The following is a 19,353-nucleotide window of genomic DNA, read 5'->3' as shown; positions in this document are numbered from 1 at the left end:
TCCAAAAATAACCAGAGTGCATGAGTCAGGGTCTTAACCTCACTGTTCTCCGTATGCTGACCTGTAAAGTGGACTTGCATGGAAGTATGAGTGGTCTCTGACTGGTGGATGAAAGAAAAGTGGAACTGACATGCAGAGGTTTGAGTAACTCCAGTGACACAGAAAGAACCAATAGAACTTATGAACCTGGAAAAGATTAAATAAATAAGTAAGAGTGATACTTTATGAAGGCTTTTATAGTTAGAGGAATATTCCTTTGCAACAATATTAATACCCTGGAAACTTCCTAATTTGTGTCGTTTGAGCCACAACTTCTATTAATGTTAGTGCGATTTTATGTTGTGGATGAACACAAAGCGATGTAAATCTGAAGTGGTGAATAACAGTCCTAGATTTCAAAATGTCTTATTTGTTTAAAGAGGCTGTATGATGTAAAATCAACTTTTTGAGCTTAGATAAGATAAAATGCCTCTGCTGTCTCTGTTTTGGGAGGTGACTTGACACAAAAACTATGACAGATGTAGTTGATGTCCTGGATACATCTGTGTCTGATGCTCTAATGCAGCCACCGGTCCGTGGACCAATTGGAAATAAATATTTGCCTTTTATGTATTATGTGAGTCTGGGTGAGCTTTTATTTTGAAAATCCTTGAATTCTCTCGGTCACGCCTCGCGCGCCAACATTGAGCCCACAAGTAGCGAAATGAGACACAAAAAGACACAGACCCAAGGAGAATTTAAACAGACCAATTAACCGAACCACACCTCGTTTCCGGACTGTGGGAGGAAGCCGGAGTACCAGGAGAGAACCTCCGCATGCACAGGGAGAACATGCAGGGGGAAAAAAGGCCTGGAATTGAACCCAGGACCTTCTTGCTGCAAGGCAACAGGTGCTCCCAACCGTCATGCCTTCTTCAATAAATCTTTAAACTTCTATGTTTATGAGGTGGTCCTTGCTAGTGAATTACAAATTGTTATTGATTTTACGGTGCTGTTTCGTCCGTCTTCCTGGCAACGAGTCTCCTCGTCGAAAAATTCCTTGATCCGAGTCTCCATTTGTCTAAAAAGAAAAAAGTTTTGTAAATGGGCTGCAGATGATCCGAACAGGGTTTCCTGTAGAAGCAGTCGCCGCTCGAACTTGTGCTTTCTGACAAGCAAAAGAACTAATCGACGGAGCGTCAAGTGAATTTCTGTGGCGACATCACAAGTCTTGTGACAGTGTTGCAGAATTCTGCACCTGGTGTATTTAATAATAATAATAATAATAATAATAATAATAATAATAATAATAATAATAATAATAATGAAAATGACTTAATAGTTCCAACCATATTTTATACAAATCATGAAATGAAATGGAATAATCCAAAGCTTTTGTGCTTTTTATTCAAGAATATGATCTGTTGGCATTATCTTGAGTCGGTTTCATTTTTGCACTTCTATCCTCATTATAAAGTAATTACTTAACAGTCTGGCCTCGCTGAGAAGCAGCAGTCCCGCTCACCTCCCTCTGCGCACCCTGGACATTTTGGGCCGTGACGTATTTACTTACGGGAGGACGTGATTTTTCACACAGGTGCTTCATCTGCTTGCCAGTGCGACTATTTGGGGGAAGATAAGCTGCGCCTCTTCTCTCATTTTTTCCCCTTCAGCATCCTCACTGGTCGACGCGCAGTTTTAGTCTGTGCAGCCAAAGAGAGAGAGAGAGAAAAAAAGGAAACAAATTGATACTTCTTGAGATTTTTAGGGCACCTTTTCCAAAGCAAAGAGATATTAGAAAAAGATGCTTTATCGTTCCAAACAAATAGTTCACTCCTTGTTGTTTGGATGCCTGGCTTTTCTTGCTGTGACCTCTGTTGTGAACGCAGAAGGTAAGGCAATGTTTAAAACTTTTATTGCAAATGGAGTCATATTTCTGAGACTTTTTAAGGCAGTCTTCAAAACGTTGTTTTAGGTGCGTGCCCAAAAAATAGTGAAATAGTGACGCACAGAACGCCCGCTTTTACGCACTGGTGCGCAATAGTTTGGCACACCGTAAAACCCAAAGTGTTGGGATAATAACAGTGACAAAAATGATCCAGCACATTTAAAATGGAATAGTTTTAATCATTACATTGAGGTGAAATGGAGTAAAATTTACCCCAAAGGGCCTCTACTTAATTTAGCAAATTTCAAAAATGTCAGAGCAGGTTAAAATAGTGTTAAAGATATAACTCGCTGTTTTCTCTTTTGCAGTAGAATCATAATTTAAACTTTAAAACCAATTTGTTTATAATGTAACCCGAAGTGAAAAATGTGTCCTCTGTTGACACCCTGAATAAAATATGCAATTGCACGTTTCAAGTAGTAATTTTATTTCTTAAGCTAAAAATCCCCAGCCTGGCTCTCCATTAAAATATGGCTGCAATAAAATATGTTAAATCATGATGTAAATGTGACAACCATGTTTTTGGTTCCGTTTCTCTGGTTACCATCAGATTTTGGATAATTAACAAACACTTAAATAAAAAACTTAAAAGTAGCATGTATGCTAAAAAAAATGGGATAGATCTAATTTGAAAACTATATTTTTGCTTAGTCAGGTTATCCTACTCTGATATTAAAATTTGCTTGATAATCTGAAATATTTAAGTGTCACAAATAAGTGGAAAAACTATAAATGTCTGTTTGGAGATATGCACAAATCAGTCAATTTGTTTCATGTGATTAAAGAGACTGATCCAAAATCTTCTTTTGAATTTCAGTCAAAATATTTTGGTTTGACTTGCTAAAGAGAATGAACATTATTGTTGTTAGAACATAACCAGAATTGAACGATGCCTTTAGAAACGGCCACCTGTTATTTAAAACTCAATAAATTCAAAAACAGCCATTTTCTTGCCAAAATATCTACTTTTAGGCATGTTGACTTCTCTGTAGGATTAGCTCTGGTTTTCTCGTCTCATTAAACCTTCTGTTATATTTAATTACAGCAGTGGTAATTTGAAAATCCCACAATATATACATCTTTTGCAAACAAAACATTTCGAGTCTGTTGCTTTGCATGCTGGCAAGTTGGAGGGAATCCGCTGATGTTAGTTGTGAAAGGGGAAAAACCAATTAGATTGGAGCTCATCTTCACTTGCCATATAAAAGTGATTTTGTACGTTAGCAAGATCTTTAACACACTGTTTCACATTTGTCTCCGTTTTATTACATATGTAAACATTGGTAGCAACATGGAGGAGACTATTATCTATGATTGGCTTTCCAAATGTAATTTTTTTCTTCCTAAGCTATTACTAACATTGAGAACTGAGCATAGATATTTGTTAGGTATAGAATTAACTTTGTTACATGTGTTTTATTTTGGCTTATTTGTGTATTTTGTTAGAATACAAATCACCCCTGTTCAGACAAATTACATAGCAATACTTTCACTAAATGGAGTCTACTGTTTCTCAGCTGAATAAATTTCATTTAGTGTATTTTCCCAGTTACTATCTGTGACCACCTTTTGTTAACAACAGAAAGTAATCACATACATCACATAAAGATGGTCAGAAGGTCTCAATTGATTTGATCCAACCATTTAGTATTAGCAGAGTAATAACACTGCAAAACATCTCGGACTACGCAAGTTTGGTCAAGTTGAAGGATTTATCTAGATGGTTTTTAATACATATTTGAATTCTGTACAGAAACAATCTTGAACTCCATCTTATGATAAAAGTGTAATAAATTTCCTACAATGGCTTAAGTCTCTCAGCCATGGATCGATGAATTAATTATTATTATTATTATTATTATTATTATTATTGCACTGTTGTCAGAAAACCTTCTGACCCGTTGCGTTGTCTGTCCACAGGTCGAGTGTTTGTTTTAGACCCGAGGAGCTTGCAGGGCTTTGGGGAACCAGAGCAGGCGTGTGCCTCACAAAATGCCCGCTTGGCGTCAGTGGAAGAGCTCCGTCAAGCCGTGGTGGAGTGCTTCTTCCCTCACTGCACCCGTGGGTGGCTCTATGGAGGCACGGTGGGGTAAGAAAATAAGCATTTACCTTCCCCGCCTTTCAGGGGATGAGAAGGGAGATTTCTGGAGACGATCAAACTCCCATAAGTGTGTGCGCCGCCTGTACGTGTGAGGGAGGTCACAGGAATGGATGAAAGAGGAAAGGAAGCAGAGGGAGCGCTGTCCGTTTTAGCAAGTGTGGGAAGGTACGAGAGTGACACATTTCAGGGAGGAGAGAAAAAGCAGGGAGCAAAAGACGGAGAAAGGCTCCTCTGTCTCCTCCTGAGGGATGAGAGAATTCTGAGCCGGGGTGTCATGTCGGCAACTGCCTCCATTTACGCCCCACATCTCCACAGCAACGTGAGATGCTGCTTTCATCCCCCGGAGAGACAGAAGCAGATGCACGTTTGACTCAGGAGGGAGACAGGTACAGTGATAGATGGTTGACAGCACACACAGGAACTTAGGTGGGAAGAGGAGATCCAAAGTAGGGTTTGGGTTATTTGGTTCAAATGTAGAGAAAAGTGACAAAAACCCATGTAGAAAGATGGAAGCAATCATGATGTATCACTATACTGGTGACAGACATAATGCTCAGCATGTTTTAATTTCATAAACGATCTGCTATTAAAAGTTGCTTTATGGGTGTGATGGGCGGTTGAATCTCATTTATTAGAGTCATCAAAAGATGGATTTTTGTGCAGAGATGTTTGTTTCATTCATCTAATTTTCTTGAAGGTTAGATTTACGCCTTTTTGTTAGTTAGTTAGTTAAACAATCACTGCTCTTGAGTTGTTTTGGTATTTTTCTTTGTCTTTCTAACATTTTGTCAGTGGTGTGAACTTTCTTTTTTTTTTTTTCTCCTCGGGTCCATCGCTGTTATTTTACAGTCTTCACTGAAACGTCGTCAGAGGTTTTTGTTTTTTCTGGTGTGTTGCTATGAACAAATACCATTCAGCCCAACTCCCATACATTAACATCGTCTTCTTACTTCTCCGTCACTGCAGGTCACTACTGTGTGTTGCTCCGACAACTCTATATTTCATACATATAAATGTGAACCTTTTGGTTTCACATGTAGCATAAAGGTAATAATTTGACAAGTAGCTCTTCTTTTAGGTGGTAAATGTGACTTTCTTTCACAGATGCTTGCAGGTTTAAAGGTCAAGGTTTTACCAGTCAGTGTTTTTCTTTTCTGTATCTATTCTCTGTTTTTTGTCACCTAATGCTGATGACCTAATGCTGATGAAACATGAGCCATGAATAACGCTTCTTCTCCAGACACATTTGATTAGTTCAGTTGTACTCAGACTCATATACGTCAACATCAACACCTACTTGCTTCTTTGTTTCCATTTTCACTCGTATTCAGGCTGGTAGCCCATGATAGTTACGTTAATTTCCATGTCCGAAAGCAGAAAATATCCCCTGAAAATTATTGGAATACTGAAACTTGCTTAAACGCAAAGAGAGCAAGCATAATCAGACTGAGAACGCAGTCGAAAGCTACGGAGGAGTTACACGTAAAATATCTAAATGAGGAGTCAGAGAAAGATGGCAAAGATTTTAGTTCAAATTTGCATGTTAGTGCCCTTAGGTTTTAGAAGAGCATGGTGTATCTGGCATAAAAAATACAAGTTTTGTAATTTAACTTCATTTTTATTTCTGATTGATGCCTTACACGACTGTGAAAACAACCCATAATTTACCTTCCTCTTCACAACTATAAATTACTTTGTTGTATCAAAAAGTCTGATTAAAATACTCTGTTGTTTTGGTTTTAATGTGTGGAGAGCCAATTCAGCCTAAATTAAATAAATAGATGAATGAATGAATAAATAAATATGAATAAATACATGTATAAATAAAATAGTATACAAATAAACGAATAAATATTTAAAGATGACTTATTTGTAAATAAATGTATAAATAAATAATAATAAATATAAATAATAACAAAAAAAACAAATAAATAAAAATAAGATATTTATTGCAATAGTGATTAGATTAAAAAGCCAATTAATTATACTCTTACTTATTTATTGATTTATTTAATTAATTTTGGCTGAAATAGGTTCTCCATGGTAACGTGACACCATTTTTAAAGGTTATATAAGAGTAAATACTTCTGAAAGTCTGTTGTCGAACCATTTGTGTGTCTGCAGGACGACAGTTTGTAATTCTGAGGGGAGTTCACTGAAGGCTGTTAACGTGAAGACAGAAAATGCTACAGAGGACACTGCACACCTGAGTGCCTTCTGCAGGAAAGACAAAGGTCAGTGGTGCAAATGTTTTTGTAATGACACACCAAATAAACACTGGCTCTTTTCAGCTCTCTTTGTGATATTACTGTTCTTTCTTTTTGGGTGTATGTACTTGTTCTGGTAAAGCTAATGAGTGTTTCTGATCAAACGTCAATCATAAAGGAATATAAGCATTACTTAACATGAACAACAATCCAGATACTTTTTGCCTTTAATGTTTTTGTACACATTTTCACAAAACAAACTACTTCTTAATTCATCCCAATATTGACTTGAGTGAAACATAGTGTCATTTGTGTTACTTTGAAGAGAGTAATTGGTATTTTACATCATCTGTGTCATTTTTTTGATGCTGGTAGCTGTGACCTGTGGGGATCCTCCATCGTTTCCCAACGCCCGTCTGCAGGATCACTCGGGGTTTGAGATGGGAGACGAGCTGCTGTACACGTGCAGGCCTGGTTACGTGATGCCCAGCGGTCACTCTGCCTTCAGCCTGCTGTGTGACAGCTGCGGCGAGTGGTACGGGACTGTGCAGATTTGTATAAAAGGTAAAAAAAAAAAAAATACATTTTAGATGTCTTATGGAAGGTTTTAACATTTTAAGGAGCAAAAACCAAGCAAAAATGTTTCTTTAAAGTTTTAAGGCTCTTATACAGTTAGGGCCAGAAATATTTGGACAGTGACACAGGTTTTGTTATTTTAGCTGTTGACAAAAATATGTTCAGAAATACAATTTATATATAGTATGGGCTGAAAGTGCACACTCCCAGCTGCAATATGAGAGTTTCCACATCCAAATCGGAGAAAGGGTTTAGGAATCAGAGCTCTGTAATGCAGAGCCTCCTCTTTTTCAAGGGACCAAAAGTAATTGGACAATGGACTCTAAAGGCTGCAATTAACTCAAAAGACCTTTCCCTCGTTAACCTGTAATCAAGTAAGTAGTTAAAAGGTCTGGGGTTGTTTCCAGGTGTGTGGTTTTGCATTTGGAAGCTGTTGCTGTGACCAGACAACATGCGGTCAAAGGAGCTCTCAATTGAGGTGAAGCAGAACATCCTGAGGCTGAAAAAAAGGAAAAAATCCATCACAGAGATAGCAGACATGCTTGGAGTAGCAAAATCAACAGTCTGGTACATTCTGAGGAAAAAGGAATTGACTGGTGAGCTTGGGAACTCAAAAAGGCCTGGGCGTCCACGGAAGACAACAGTGGTGGATTATCACCGCATACTTTCTTTGGTGAAGAAGAACCCGTTCACAACATCAACTGAGGTCCAGAACACTCTCAGAGAAGTAGGTGTATCTGTCTCTAAGTCAACAGTAAAGAGAAGACTCCATGAAAGCAAATACAAAGGGTTCACATGTAGATGCAAACCATTCATCAATTCCAAAAATAGACAGGCCAGAGTTAAATTTGCCCAAAATCACCTCAAGAAGCCAGCCCAGTTCTGGAAAAGTATTCTATGGACAGATGAGACAAAGATCAACCTGTACCAGAATGATGGGAAGAAAAAAGTTTGGAGAAGAAAGGGAACGGCACATGATCCAAGGCACACCACGTCCTCTGTAAAACATGGTGGAGGCAACGTGATGGCATGGGCATGCATGGCTTTCAATGGCACTGGGTCACTTGTGTTTATTGATGACATAACAGCAGACAAGAGTAGCCGGATGAATTCTGACGTGTACCGGGATATACTGTCAGCCCAGATTCAGCCAAATGCTGCAAAGTTGATCGGACGGCGCTTCACAGTACAGATGGATAATGACCCCAAGCATACAGCCAAAGCTACCCAGGAGTTCATGAGAGCAAAAAGGTGGAATATTCTGCAATGGCCAAGTCAATCACCAGATCTTAACCCAATTGAGCATGCATTTCACTTGCTCAAATCCAGACTTCAGACGGAAAGACCCACTAACAAGCAAGACCTGAAGGCTGCGGCTGTAAAGGCCTGGCAAAGCATTAAGAAGGAGGAAACCCAGCGTTTGGTGATGTCCATGGGTTCCAGACTTAAGGCAGTGATTGCCTCCAAAGGATTCGCAACAAAATATTGAGAAAAAACTTTTTTGTTTGGGTTATGTTTATATGTCCAATTACTTTTAAGCTCCTAAAATGTGGAGTGTTTGTAAACAAATGTGTACAATTCCTACATTTTCTATCACATATTTTTGTTCAACCCTTTAAATTAAACGTTACAATCTGCACTTGAATTCTGTTGTAGAGGTTTCATTTCAAATCCAATGCGGTGGCATGCAGAGCCCAACTCACAAATATTGTGTTAATGTCCAAATATTTCTGGCCCTAACTGTATCTTGGCTACAAATTTTCTGATGAAAATGTCTGCTTTGACTCTCCATAATGTGGCCATGTTAATTTTATTTTAAAAAGTCTTAATTTTATTTTAAAAAAGTCTTACCTTCAACCAACTCTGAGCAGACAGTTAGTCTGTCATGCTTATGGCTTTGGTTTTTCAATGGTTTCACACATTGAAAAACCATGAGGATTTACAAGATGATGTATGAATGACAAACCTGGTCCAGGCCTGTTGGCAGCTGATGTTAGCTCTGCAGACTGTTGTGGATTTTTTTCTTTGGTTACAGAAAAGATAGCAAGAATACGTATCTTCTTTCAGTAGGGGAGTCAAACACGTCATGAGGGTACAAAGAAGAAACAATTGAATAACTTTATTGAATTACCAAGGCCAGAGAAACTGACTAAGAAGACTTCTTCATGAGCACGTGCATCACACAAGAATCATTATACTGTTATGCATTATTATGTACTTATAATCATGTGGCGATCTTAAAATTTCCCACTACAAGACTCATGCAGACTGTCCAATCTTAATATGAACTACATAATTTAATACGATGGCGTTCTAAATTTGATTGTCTTGTCATTCTGTCTTTAGGTGCAACTGAAACCCATGTAGACTATGAAGACAAGTTTGAAGATTCCTATGAAGAAACAGATCATGATCATGACAGTCAAGAAGACATATTCAGAGATACTGCTCAAGATGGGGAGGGGCCTCTGCAGCAGCAAGAAACAAAATTTTGGGTCAATGTAGAAGAGGATCACCAGGATCGCCATAAAGTGCCCGATATTGGAGTAAAGGTGCTTAATAGCAGTAGAACCTTTGGAGGAACTGTGGATGAAGTAGCAATGAGAGAGGAAGATGCTTTCACGGCCCATCCCAGGTTTGAGCAGGACAGTACCAAGTTGGTCCAGACTGGAGCAGCTCCAGCCACGAAGGAGTCTGTTTCTCTTCTCTCCCAAAAACACATGTTCTGGTTCCCCTCTGAGGCTTTCCAGGAGGAGGTACTGCCCATCTCCAGTGACTCAGTCACACAAGCAACACAGAGAGCTTCTGGTGCCCGGTCTGAGGAGAGCAAAGAAAACGAGAGCCAAGAAAGGCTGGAAAGCACCGACTCTGTCGATCAAGACGATCATGACGATCAAGATGATGATGATGATCATGACGATCAAGATGATCATGATGATCATGACGATCATGATGATAATAAAGACAGAAATAAAGATCAAGATGATAAAATATATGAGGATCCTGATGATGACAGAGATGATCATGATGATCATGATGACAACCGCCGTGATGACCTGGACATCCATGAAGATGATCGTACTGATGATCACGATGATCACGATGATCACGATGATCACGATGATCACGATGATCACGATGATCACGATGATCATGATGATCCTGACAGTGTGAAGCAACCGACTCACTACGACGACTCAGACAGACCTGATCAGAACAGAGACGATGATGATCATGATGACCATTATGACATTGGCGAGCACGAAGACGGCAGTGATCGCACCAAAGAATACGATGATCGTGATGATGCATATGACGATCACCCAAGTCAGGAGGGCCATGATGATGATCACGGGGACAATGATGGAGAACATTTTGATAATTCAGAGGAGCATCCAAAAAGTGACGATCACGATGATGGAAAGGAACATTACGATCACGATGAAGACGACATTCACCATGATCGTGATGACAAAGATGAGGAGAGCTATGACAAGCATGATAGCCATGAAGACGATGATCATCACCCACATCTAATCATTTCTATAGCCAATGAGCGGCGGCCAAACATCACACAGAGGGAAGCAGGAAGTAAGAGCTCTAAAGATAATACTTGGCTTGATGGATATCCTGTTGATCTATTTGACACAGAAAATAGTGATTCCACAAAAGGGCAGATGGGAACCAGTGTGGCAAAGACAGCAAACAAACCCAACAATGTGGAAGTACATAAACGGGTTCCTCACATCAGTTTGTCAGACGGCGATGCATCTTTCACTATGGCACCTAAATCCGACCAAGGGAGGGAGAAGAAGAACTGGCCTGGCTCCAGGACTCCAGCTACCTCATCTGACCATTCAGAGCATTCAAACTCTGACACTTTGGATTACGACACACAACAAGTTGCTCCCACCCACTCCTGGCTGGAAGACCTCACCAATCACCCCTTCCTTGATCACGGCCCCGCTCCCCCGGTGCATGATGGGAACATATATCCTGGAGTGATAGAGGAACACACTGTGGACAATCTGCCAGGCATGATGGGTGAGATGGAAGGAGAGAAGAGGAAGACGATCTGTGTGGGTGAGGACTGTCCGCCCCACCCTCCAAGCTCAACCACCCAAGGGGCGAAGGTGGCAGCCATCATTGTGGCGGTGTGTGCCGTGGCCACCGCAGTCATCATCGGAGTTTGGTGTTACAGACGGAAACAGCAGAAAAGTTCGCTGTACGAAATGAACGGAAAAGGTCAAAGCCAGAGCAGACAGGGCCAACAGATAGAGATGCAGCAGAAAGTGTAGGAATGGGGAATGAGGACGTTAATGAAGAGCAGAGACATTTAAAGACAGAAGAATTAAGGTAAACAAGAGGAATGAACTTCTCTACATCATGTTAGACACTACTGCAGGTGTGAATACTTTGGGTTTGATAACGAGCTGCATTTCTGCTTCAATGAAAAAAGCCTTACTGAGTTAACTATAAATATATGCCCATATTATTACTTTAAAACTTCTGCATGTAGCTGGATGCAAACGGGCTGTGCCTAAAACAAAGAAACTAGAAAATACAGAGAAGCTATTCCTCCATGACTATATCAACTGGGACTTCCAGCTTTAAATGTTTTCATCATTTTAGTGATGCTTGTTTGTACTTCCTTGGGTTTCTGCTGTTTTTTAAAACTGTTTTGAATACCTTGATACATTGCTATAAATCAAGAATGTCAACCCTTGGAATCCATTGTCATAAAAGCTTTAGACCCTTTGCATCTTCCATACGCCCGATTTACATAAATGCTTTTAACAAGTATCTGCACAACTTGATAATATTCTCCAGTTATTTGAATCAGGAGTGTTGTACAGGGTCATGTATGTACATAAACCCCAACTAATATGGTTAAATCTCCCTTTGCTTCTCGGAGACAAGCTTTTTGTAGCCATCAACAAACTTCTGACCACTCTTTTGTGAGAGTTCATTTAAACTGGTAGGTTTTATGGCATGGTGCTACAAAACCTAGATTTGCTAACTTTGCTAACTCTATGCTTGCTCTATGCCGTTCCAAAGCCAGTGTTGATTTACAATGGAGGTCAATGTTTTGTTTGGACAATGTGGCGGGAAAGCAGCGTTTGATAATCATTTATTCGACAACAAACACCCATCTGACCAAAACTACCACTCTCAAATGAGAGATTGACATATTTTACTGAGCTGTTAATTTTTTAGTTTAAAATACGCACTTTATTCCAAGTTATTTACTTGTTTGACATGACTAGTATAACTGGGCAGCAAAACATGATCCACCAGTCATTTTACTTCATTTCATTGGGTTGCATTATTCATTGGGTAATGCAAAACAAGTTACAGTAATGCAGATATGCACGATAATGCAAAAATAATCAAAAAAGGACAAAATAAGAGTGCTGCTGAATTTGACCTCAGTTGGATCCCCCAAATGAAACTCTGCTTAGGAACTGCTTTAAATATGGACTGGGTCTGATTAGCATCACTGTTCACAGTGAAACCAGTTTTACTTCGCCATGAACTGAGAGGACGTTGGCAAGGAAATGTTGACATTTTTCTGTTTTGAGATGACATATGTTGTGAAATGGCGCTATGTAAATAAATGGAATGAAATTGAATTGAATTAAATTTGATTTTCAGCTGACCAAACAAATGCCTTCCGCAGAAAGTTGTATTGGGCAAAGTTTGAACTTTTTGGTCCAAATGCAGACGTATGTTTGGCAGAATCGACGTAATAACACTCAACCAAGAGTCAAGCAAGGTGGAGGCCACATCATGCCGTGAGGGTTTTCTTTACTGCCAGAAGTACAAAAAGTGATCACGCAACGTTTCCAGACTGTTGGAAGATGACTCAGAGCGAAATCATGAATGCATTTAAAGCTTTCTGCGTGTAAACTTTGTGCAGAAAGACCTTAGGCTGGGATTTGAACCCACTTCTAATGTCCTGCAACACAAATGAGGAAATACTATTTTGTGCAAACACGTCTCCTTCACCCGAGTTCTGCCATGTTTTGATTTTGCTCTTGAAAGAGAGGTGAAGATATTAATTCATTTTTCTACCACTACAGAAAAAAAACCTGTCCCAGGTGAATTATGTGTAATATTAAAAAAGTACGAACCGTGGCCCCTAAACACGCATACTCTTTGAGCAAACTTCATCTGAAATCTTCCCTGGAGAAGATGTCTGGGGATGTGTTCAGTACTGGACGGTTGAAAATGACTAAGGTTGATTTATTTGGTCAAGTTAGCTAAACGAGTACAACTGTATTTATGTGTGCACTGTAAATGTGGTATTTAGTTGTTCTTCTGTCTACCCTGTGACAAATGCAAATAGAAGATGTACTTTTAAATGTTAAAATGTAAACACATTTAAGTACTTAAAGGAGTTTATATACAAATATATCAGTTTTTCTAGTTTGGTAAGCAAGTTAACATTTGAAACAGCCATTATATATAATTAGTTTAAATGTAGTTAATGAGGTGAGACGCTTTGGCATTGTTGTCCATGGCGGTTTCTTGTGTAATTCACTTTAGCTCCATAAAAACAATGTTCAAACTGCTGTTATTTCAGGAATGCTGGCGAAGAAATAAAGTAGTTGGATCTGGCAGCTTTTTGTTTGCCTGATTTACTTCCTAAACTTTGAAAAAAATCAAGAAGTTATTTTCCAGACTTTGAAGATTGAAAGATTAAAGTGATGATAGGATGGGCAAGACATTGAATTTCTCTTCATGGAAGTTTGTTTTATCTGCACATATATGGCAAATATTATTCCTTCTTTATAAAGAAAAAGGATTTGTGTCAACTTGAGTCGATAATATTGTTTTCTTGGTGTGTTCTGCTGTAGTCTGGAAAGAAAAAAGAATTTCACACTATCTTTGGTAAACAATTATGATTATAGTCATTATATTATGATTAATAATAATACAAGAAAAGCATGATGATAATATTAGAAATACAACATTTCAAGTAATTATTTTGGTTATATATGCAGTGAATATAAACACTTTTAATGTTTCTGTTGATCTCAAAGTGTTAAGATTAGTCCAGAAGTACATCTAAAGTTCACTGAGAAGGTAAAACATGCTTGTACATATGCTTTCTTGGTCTTAAACATATAAAATGTGTTTCTGTAATTTTGATCGACATATTCTATAGTTAGGATGAAATACAGATATTATCCTGCATGGAAAAAGTAATATATTCATAACCACTTTTTCACATTTTGTCATGTTACAGCTACAAACTATGTATTTTATCAAGATATCATTTGATAGATTGTAAAGTGGAAAAAATTGACTGACGCTTTTAAAAATCTTTCCAAATAAAAAACTGAAAAGTGTGGCATGGTTTTATGTTCAATCCTCTTAAGTCAGCACTTTGTACATTTAAAAAAGAAAACGCGTGATCCAAATTAAATTACTTCAGTTGGTTAAATATGACTGAATTACATTTGTCCAAGTTAATTTATTAAGCTTATTGAGTTACATCAAGTCAAAGTTCAATTGTTAAATTACTCATAACCAATTGAAGTAATTTATTCAAGTTGAAGTTTTGATTAACTTATACAAAATATTGTCACAAATTTTCAAATGGATTTAGGTTCAACCTTTGACTGTGCCATTGCTCTTATTTTAATAAATTCAATACTGTTTGCTTTTCATCTGACTCCTTTTGCAACATGTTTTGCTATGTTGTCTTATAGTTCATTTAATTGTCGGTCTGTAACATTCACAAACAAACTTCCAACACATTCACAAAAAGCTGGATTCATCCTGAGATCAAGTCTGAGGAGTTTAGTTAGAGGTGACTGGCTGATTTTTGTTTATCATGTATTATCTAGTTTGCCTGTCAGAAAAGATCCCGATAAATTACACAAATGTTTGCTCGTTAAGGGGTCATAAATACTTTATGAAGCCACTGTAAATCATGTTAACTCTGCTTCCTGATGACCACGCTTGCGTCTGTTCGTGACACAAGTGCGATTATTTGCAGCCAACGTTTTCTATTTAAACTGTTCAGTGCAACAAGAAAAGGCCCAGGATTAGAGGGTGAAATGTGGTCAGTGGTGAAAGAAAGGCAGTAAAAGAGAGAGAAGAGAGTGAGAACGCAGACAGGCGCTAACACAGGGGGGGAGGTTCCCCGGTGGGTTTCTAACACCATTGTGAGACAAACTGCACAGAGACTCAATGTTCACACATTAATAATCAACTCAGTGTTTTCTCTGAATGCCTCTGCTCAGCTCCTTATTACGTTTTCCACAGCTTTTTTGTGACTTTTTCCTTTTTAATTAAAGCTCAAGTGGAAAAGGAATCTCTGGACTGGAACAGAGAATTAGTTAATTAATCAACCAAGGCAATTATTTTAAGCCTGGACACTAAAAATAAGTCCTCAGACTTTGTCTAAATATATCCTGGATTTCTTATTTAAATGTGAATGAGTATCTATTTTAGCTTTTTCTTCCTTTTAATAGAAAAACCAAAGAAAATATCAACATCTTTTCACCTAACACCTAAACATGGAAGTGACGGAAGAAAAAAACTCCACAATTTTTGTTTATTGTCATGAAATATAACACCGTTCACAGTATTGAATGAATTCAGAAGACGGTAAAACTGGATATTTTCTGCACAAAATGACAAATTACAAACACAACTGGTGCTTTAGAGGTGGAGGTAAAACCAAAATGTTAAATAAAATAATGTAGTATTAAAATAAATACAGACTGCTGGAGCGTTTAGTCATTTCTAATTGAGTACTTTGGAGAGTTTCCATGTGTGCTATTGGTCCTGGTCCAGAAATTCGTCTATAAACTCGACCACTTCTCCCTGTGAACACAAATACAGCAGATCAAATTAAAAAGTTATGTTTCATTTCAAAGCAGAGATTCTCATATGATTTATTGCTGAGGAGATTAATGTCTAGAACTGGATCTTATTTACAACATAAAACATATAAAATATATACTTTTTGAGATTCTTCAAAATACCACAAGTTAGATTAGGGTCATGCTGCCCTCACATGTCTGTCGGTGGTATTGCAGCCTGTTGAACCATGTGACCTGACTCAATTATCCAACTTCTTATAACATTTTGATTGAAACTATGAGAGAAACCAGAAGCCTAGTCCTCGATGTTTGCATTTTATTAAGCATGTTTAATAAGAAATACATATAAAGTGTTTGAAGTTTCTTTTATTTGTCCCCAAATGTCCAGAAACGAGGTGATGCACAAACCCCCAGGAATATGTGAGCACAGACACACACCTCATCGTCGCTCACGAGGCGTTGCTTTGCAAACTCCAACATCTGCAGCTGCAGGGTGGTTTGATTGTAGTATCGCACCGCCTCCTGCAGCACACACAGAAAAAAAGGTGTTCATGAAACCACTTGGAACGACTTAAAAAAAAAAAAGTTCAGCTGCTTAAAATCGCATATTTTTATTTTTCGAAAAATCACAAGAAACTTCAGATACTAAATAGATAAAATACTTTTTAATGTGTTAATATGCAAATTTACAGATTATTTACTACTAAACCTTGTAAGTATAGATACAAGTTATAAATAAATAGCAGAACTATTTTATACTTTATCCTTGCATATAGTTATTAAATATCACTGTAGAATATTAACCCAAAACTGAATTTCTGATCAGATATGCCACCTTTAGCTTCATATTAACATCATTTGAATGAGCTCAAACATTATAAAGATAAACTTTAAAATGGTATTTTTACAATTTCACCTTCTCCTGGAAAACTAATAACTGTCTTTATTTTCTTCCATTTTTAATGCACAATTCAAATTATATGCTCGATTACCTTCCAGCTCTTTCAGTGTAAATAGTTAGGTATTTGAATAAGAGTAGATAATTTATTACATAAAGTATCCAAACTGTAATATTTGTTTATTTTCACTTTCTTCACTGTTAGACTGTTCAAATAGTTTGTGTTTGATTAGTTTGGTCAAACTAACATTGTGTCAACAAACGATTTCTTTTTAAATCTAGAGTTTTTTTATCCACATGTAAGCAAAAACTCAGACATAAGGGTTTAATTTTCTGGCATATGTTTATTTTGCTTTTAAAAAAAGGTTTCTCAAAGCGTCAAACTCAAACCAGAAAATAATTTTCCAAATGTGTATTTTCTGAAAAGAGCTGACTTTTCAGAAAACAGAAGAAAAGTTCTCCATGCAAAAACGAAAAAATGGTGGAAATTCATTCACGTTTGAGTCTTTTTTTTTTTTTTTTTTTTTTTGCTTGTGAAACATTTCAATTGCAAGTACAGATTTCACCGGCGTAATAAGATATGGAATAAAAGAAAAGGGATGTCACTCACTGCTCTGGGGAGGAAGTCCTCCTCCGTCAGCCCCCACTTGTTTCTGTGGTACTTGTAGTAGGCCACGTTGTTGTTCATGACCTCGTCGTTGGGGTCAAACAGAATGTAGCTGGTTGCACACGGCACCGCGTTCTTCAGGTCATTCACTGAGGAAAACATGAAAACTATCAGCTGCGGGGATTCGTTTTTCGTAAATGCTGTAAACCCCGGACGCTGGTTCTGCTCACGTTTATAATAGGCGAACTGCAGGTAGTGATACATCGTCGCCACGAACTTGTCAACGACGAAGCCTCCGACTACGGGTGTCAGGTCACTTTCACACATCACCTTTCTCTCAAGGACTTCAGTGTAGTGATCTAAACAACAAACAAACAAAAAAAAGAAACAACAAGAAAACAAATTCATATTTAAGACGGTGACGTCTGAATGTGTTCAGAAACCAGCTCTGACCGACTGGGACGAACCAACCTGCTATGGAGGCGTAGAAATCTTTAAACTCTTTGACGTGTCTCGGGCCCTCGGACGCAGCCAGGCACTCGTCGTAGACCTTGAAGAAGTCCCTCAGCGCCAGCTCCATGTCTGACACCGACGTCCGGAAGTTATCGCCGTTGTACGCCTTCACGGCGCGCACAAATAAAGTCTGGATGAAAACGAAACGCGCGGTCATGACACAATGCTGCGTCGTCTGCAAGTATTTCATGCATTCATGAGGCCCTTCATTGCTTCCAAGGGGTAAAATTGGACAAAGCCTCCACTGATCTGTGTATTGAGCAGGCTATCGAAGCTCATAACACCAGGGAGGCTCATTTTGGCCTGAAAGCAACAGGCTGCAAACCCACAGAGCCAATAACAGGACTCGTGGGTTTGGGCTGGACGGCTTCGTGTTCAAACAGACTTTCATGCTCCAAATTACTGACATCCTGTACCAGAAAATACAGTTACTTGTTCAACTCATCCATCTAGTTCAAGAGGTATACATTTATTTTTATTTCTGTGATTTAGTCTCTTATTTATTTAAATAAATAATCCCTTTTAATAACAAATACCAGTGTGCAGCCCACCTTGTGCCTTGCCTCACTAGATTGGAGCAGTTTTGTTGTTTTCTTAACATTTGTTGAGCATGTTGTACCAACCACTTTCATACAACTAATTTAGAAACACACACCAAATGCTCAAATAATAATAATTTTAAAAATTTAATTATTATTAAATTATTAGCTGCCAGGACTGTGAGCATGCATGCACCTCATAGGACTTGGTCTCCAGGTCTTTGAGATGCTCTTCAGCTCCAGGTAGACTCTTGTAATAAGCCATGTTCTTCTGCATCATCTCGTCGGTCGGGTGCTTCAGCAGAAAGGTGTGCGCAGCAGACACGGCCTTGGCCAGGTTGTTGGACTGCAGCACCGAGACGGAAAGAAAGTGAGAAGAGACGCACAGCATCCCGCGACTGTGCGTGCAAATAAATCTGGCAGCGCAAAGACAGCGTTAACAGTGAACCGGCCTCACTTTGAAGTAGGCATACTGCAGGTACTTGTAGGGCTCTCTCCGGTCAAACTCGTCGATGGTGTCCCTGCTGGGCAAGCTCTGCCTGAAGGCCGGCAGCCCCTGCTTGCAGCGCTTCAGGCACTGCGCCCTCTTCATCACGTTCCCGAACGCCCGCAGCTCCGGGAAGTCGGCGAACTTCCGCTCGTCGTCCAGGCGCACGGAGCTGCAGTTGAGGTTGCAGAAGGCCTCGCTGTCGCGCAGCAGGCGGTAGAGGCGCAGCGACACCTCCAGGTACTCCACCGTCTCCTGCCACTTCTCCGCCGTGTACTGGTCCAGGCCGAACTTGTAGGCGGACTCCAGGGGCATCAGCTCGTGCCTGGGGAAGCTCCTGAAGCTGTACTTTTCGTACTGAGAGTTCACCGCCGGCACGAAACAGGCGAGCAAGCACAGGGAGAAGAGGTGGGGAGGTGCGGAGGGAGCCATTTTTGTCTACAAAAAAAGAAAAACGGTGGTGGAGGGGGGGAAAAGTTTGAGCTGGCAGAGGTTAGTAGGGAGTGACTCTGGGAGAGAGGGACCGCCTCACGCTCCTCCACGTATCCGGACAAAGCTCGAAACTTCCTCGGGGCGCAGGGACGGACCAGCGAGCGGGGGGGCTGCCGGCTAAGGCAAGCTGTTTGTGTGCATAATCCGCGTCCTTCAGAAAGTTGCC

General features: G+C 39.2%; 2 protein-coding genes across 2 annotated transcripts; one reads left to right on the top strand and one right to left on the bottom strand.

Annotated features, from left to right (window-relative positions):
* The first annotated feature begins 1,783 nt into the window (after nt 1-1,783).
* susd5 (sushi domain containing 5) lies at nt 1,784-13,434 on the top strand. The gene is made up of 5 exons (XM_055054123.1): nt 1,784-1,871; nt 3,848-4,016; nt 6,153-6,262; nt 6,611-6,799; nt 9,158-13,434. The coding sequence occupies exons 1-5, from the start codon at nt 1,784-1,786 to the stop codon at nt 11,107-11,109; spliced, it is 2,508 nt and encodes an 835-aa protein (XP_054910098.1). The 3' UTR covers nt 11,110-13,434.
* Nucleotides 13,435-15,361: 1,927 nt separating this feature from the next.
* Nucleotides 15,362-19,209, bottom strand: crtap (cartilage associated protein). The gene is made up of 7 exons (XM_055053870.1): nt 18,666-19,209; nt 18,405-18,554; nt 17,628-17,799; nt 17,387-17,515; nt 17,160-17,305; nt 16,090-16,173; nt 15,362-15,652 (listed from the first exon to the last, which is right to left on the bottom strand). Exons 1-7 carry the CDS (start codon nt 19,125-19,127, stop codon nt 15,605-15,607), a joined length of 1,191 nt encoding a protein of 396 aa, XP_054909845.1. The 5' UTR covers nt 19,128-19,209; the 3' UTR covers nt 15,362-15,604.
* Between the last annotated feature and the right edge of the window lie 144 nt (nt 19,210-19,353).

Source organism: Poeciliopsis prolifica, unplaced genomic scaffold (assembly GCF_027474105.1).
Source record: "Poeciliopsis prolifica strain line A6 unplaced genomic scaffold, Auburn_PproV2 SCAFFOLD038, whole genome shotgun sequence".
Lineage (NCBI taxonomy): Eukaryota > Metazoa > Chordata > Actinopteri > Cyprinodontiformes > Poeciliidae > Poeciliopsis > Poeciliopsis prolifica.
Note: the sequence above shows the minus strand (reverse complement) of the source record. Positions and strands in the feature narration are given on the sequence as shown.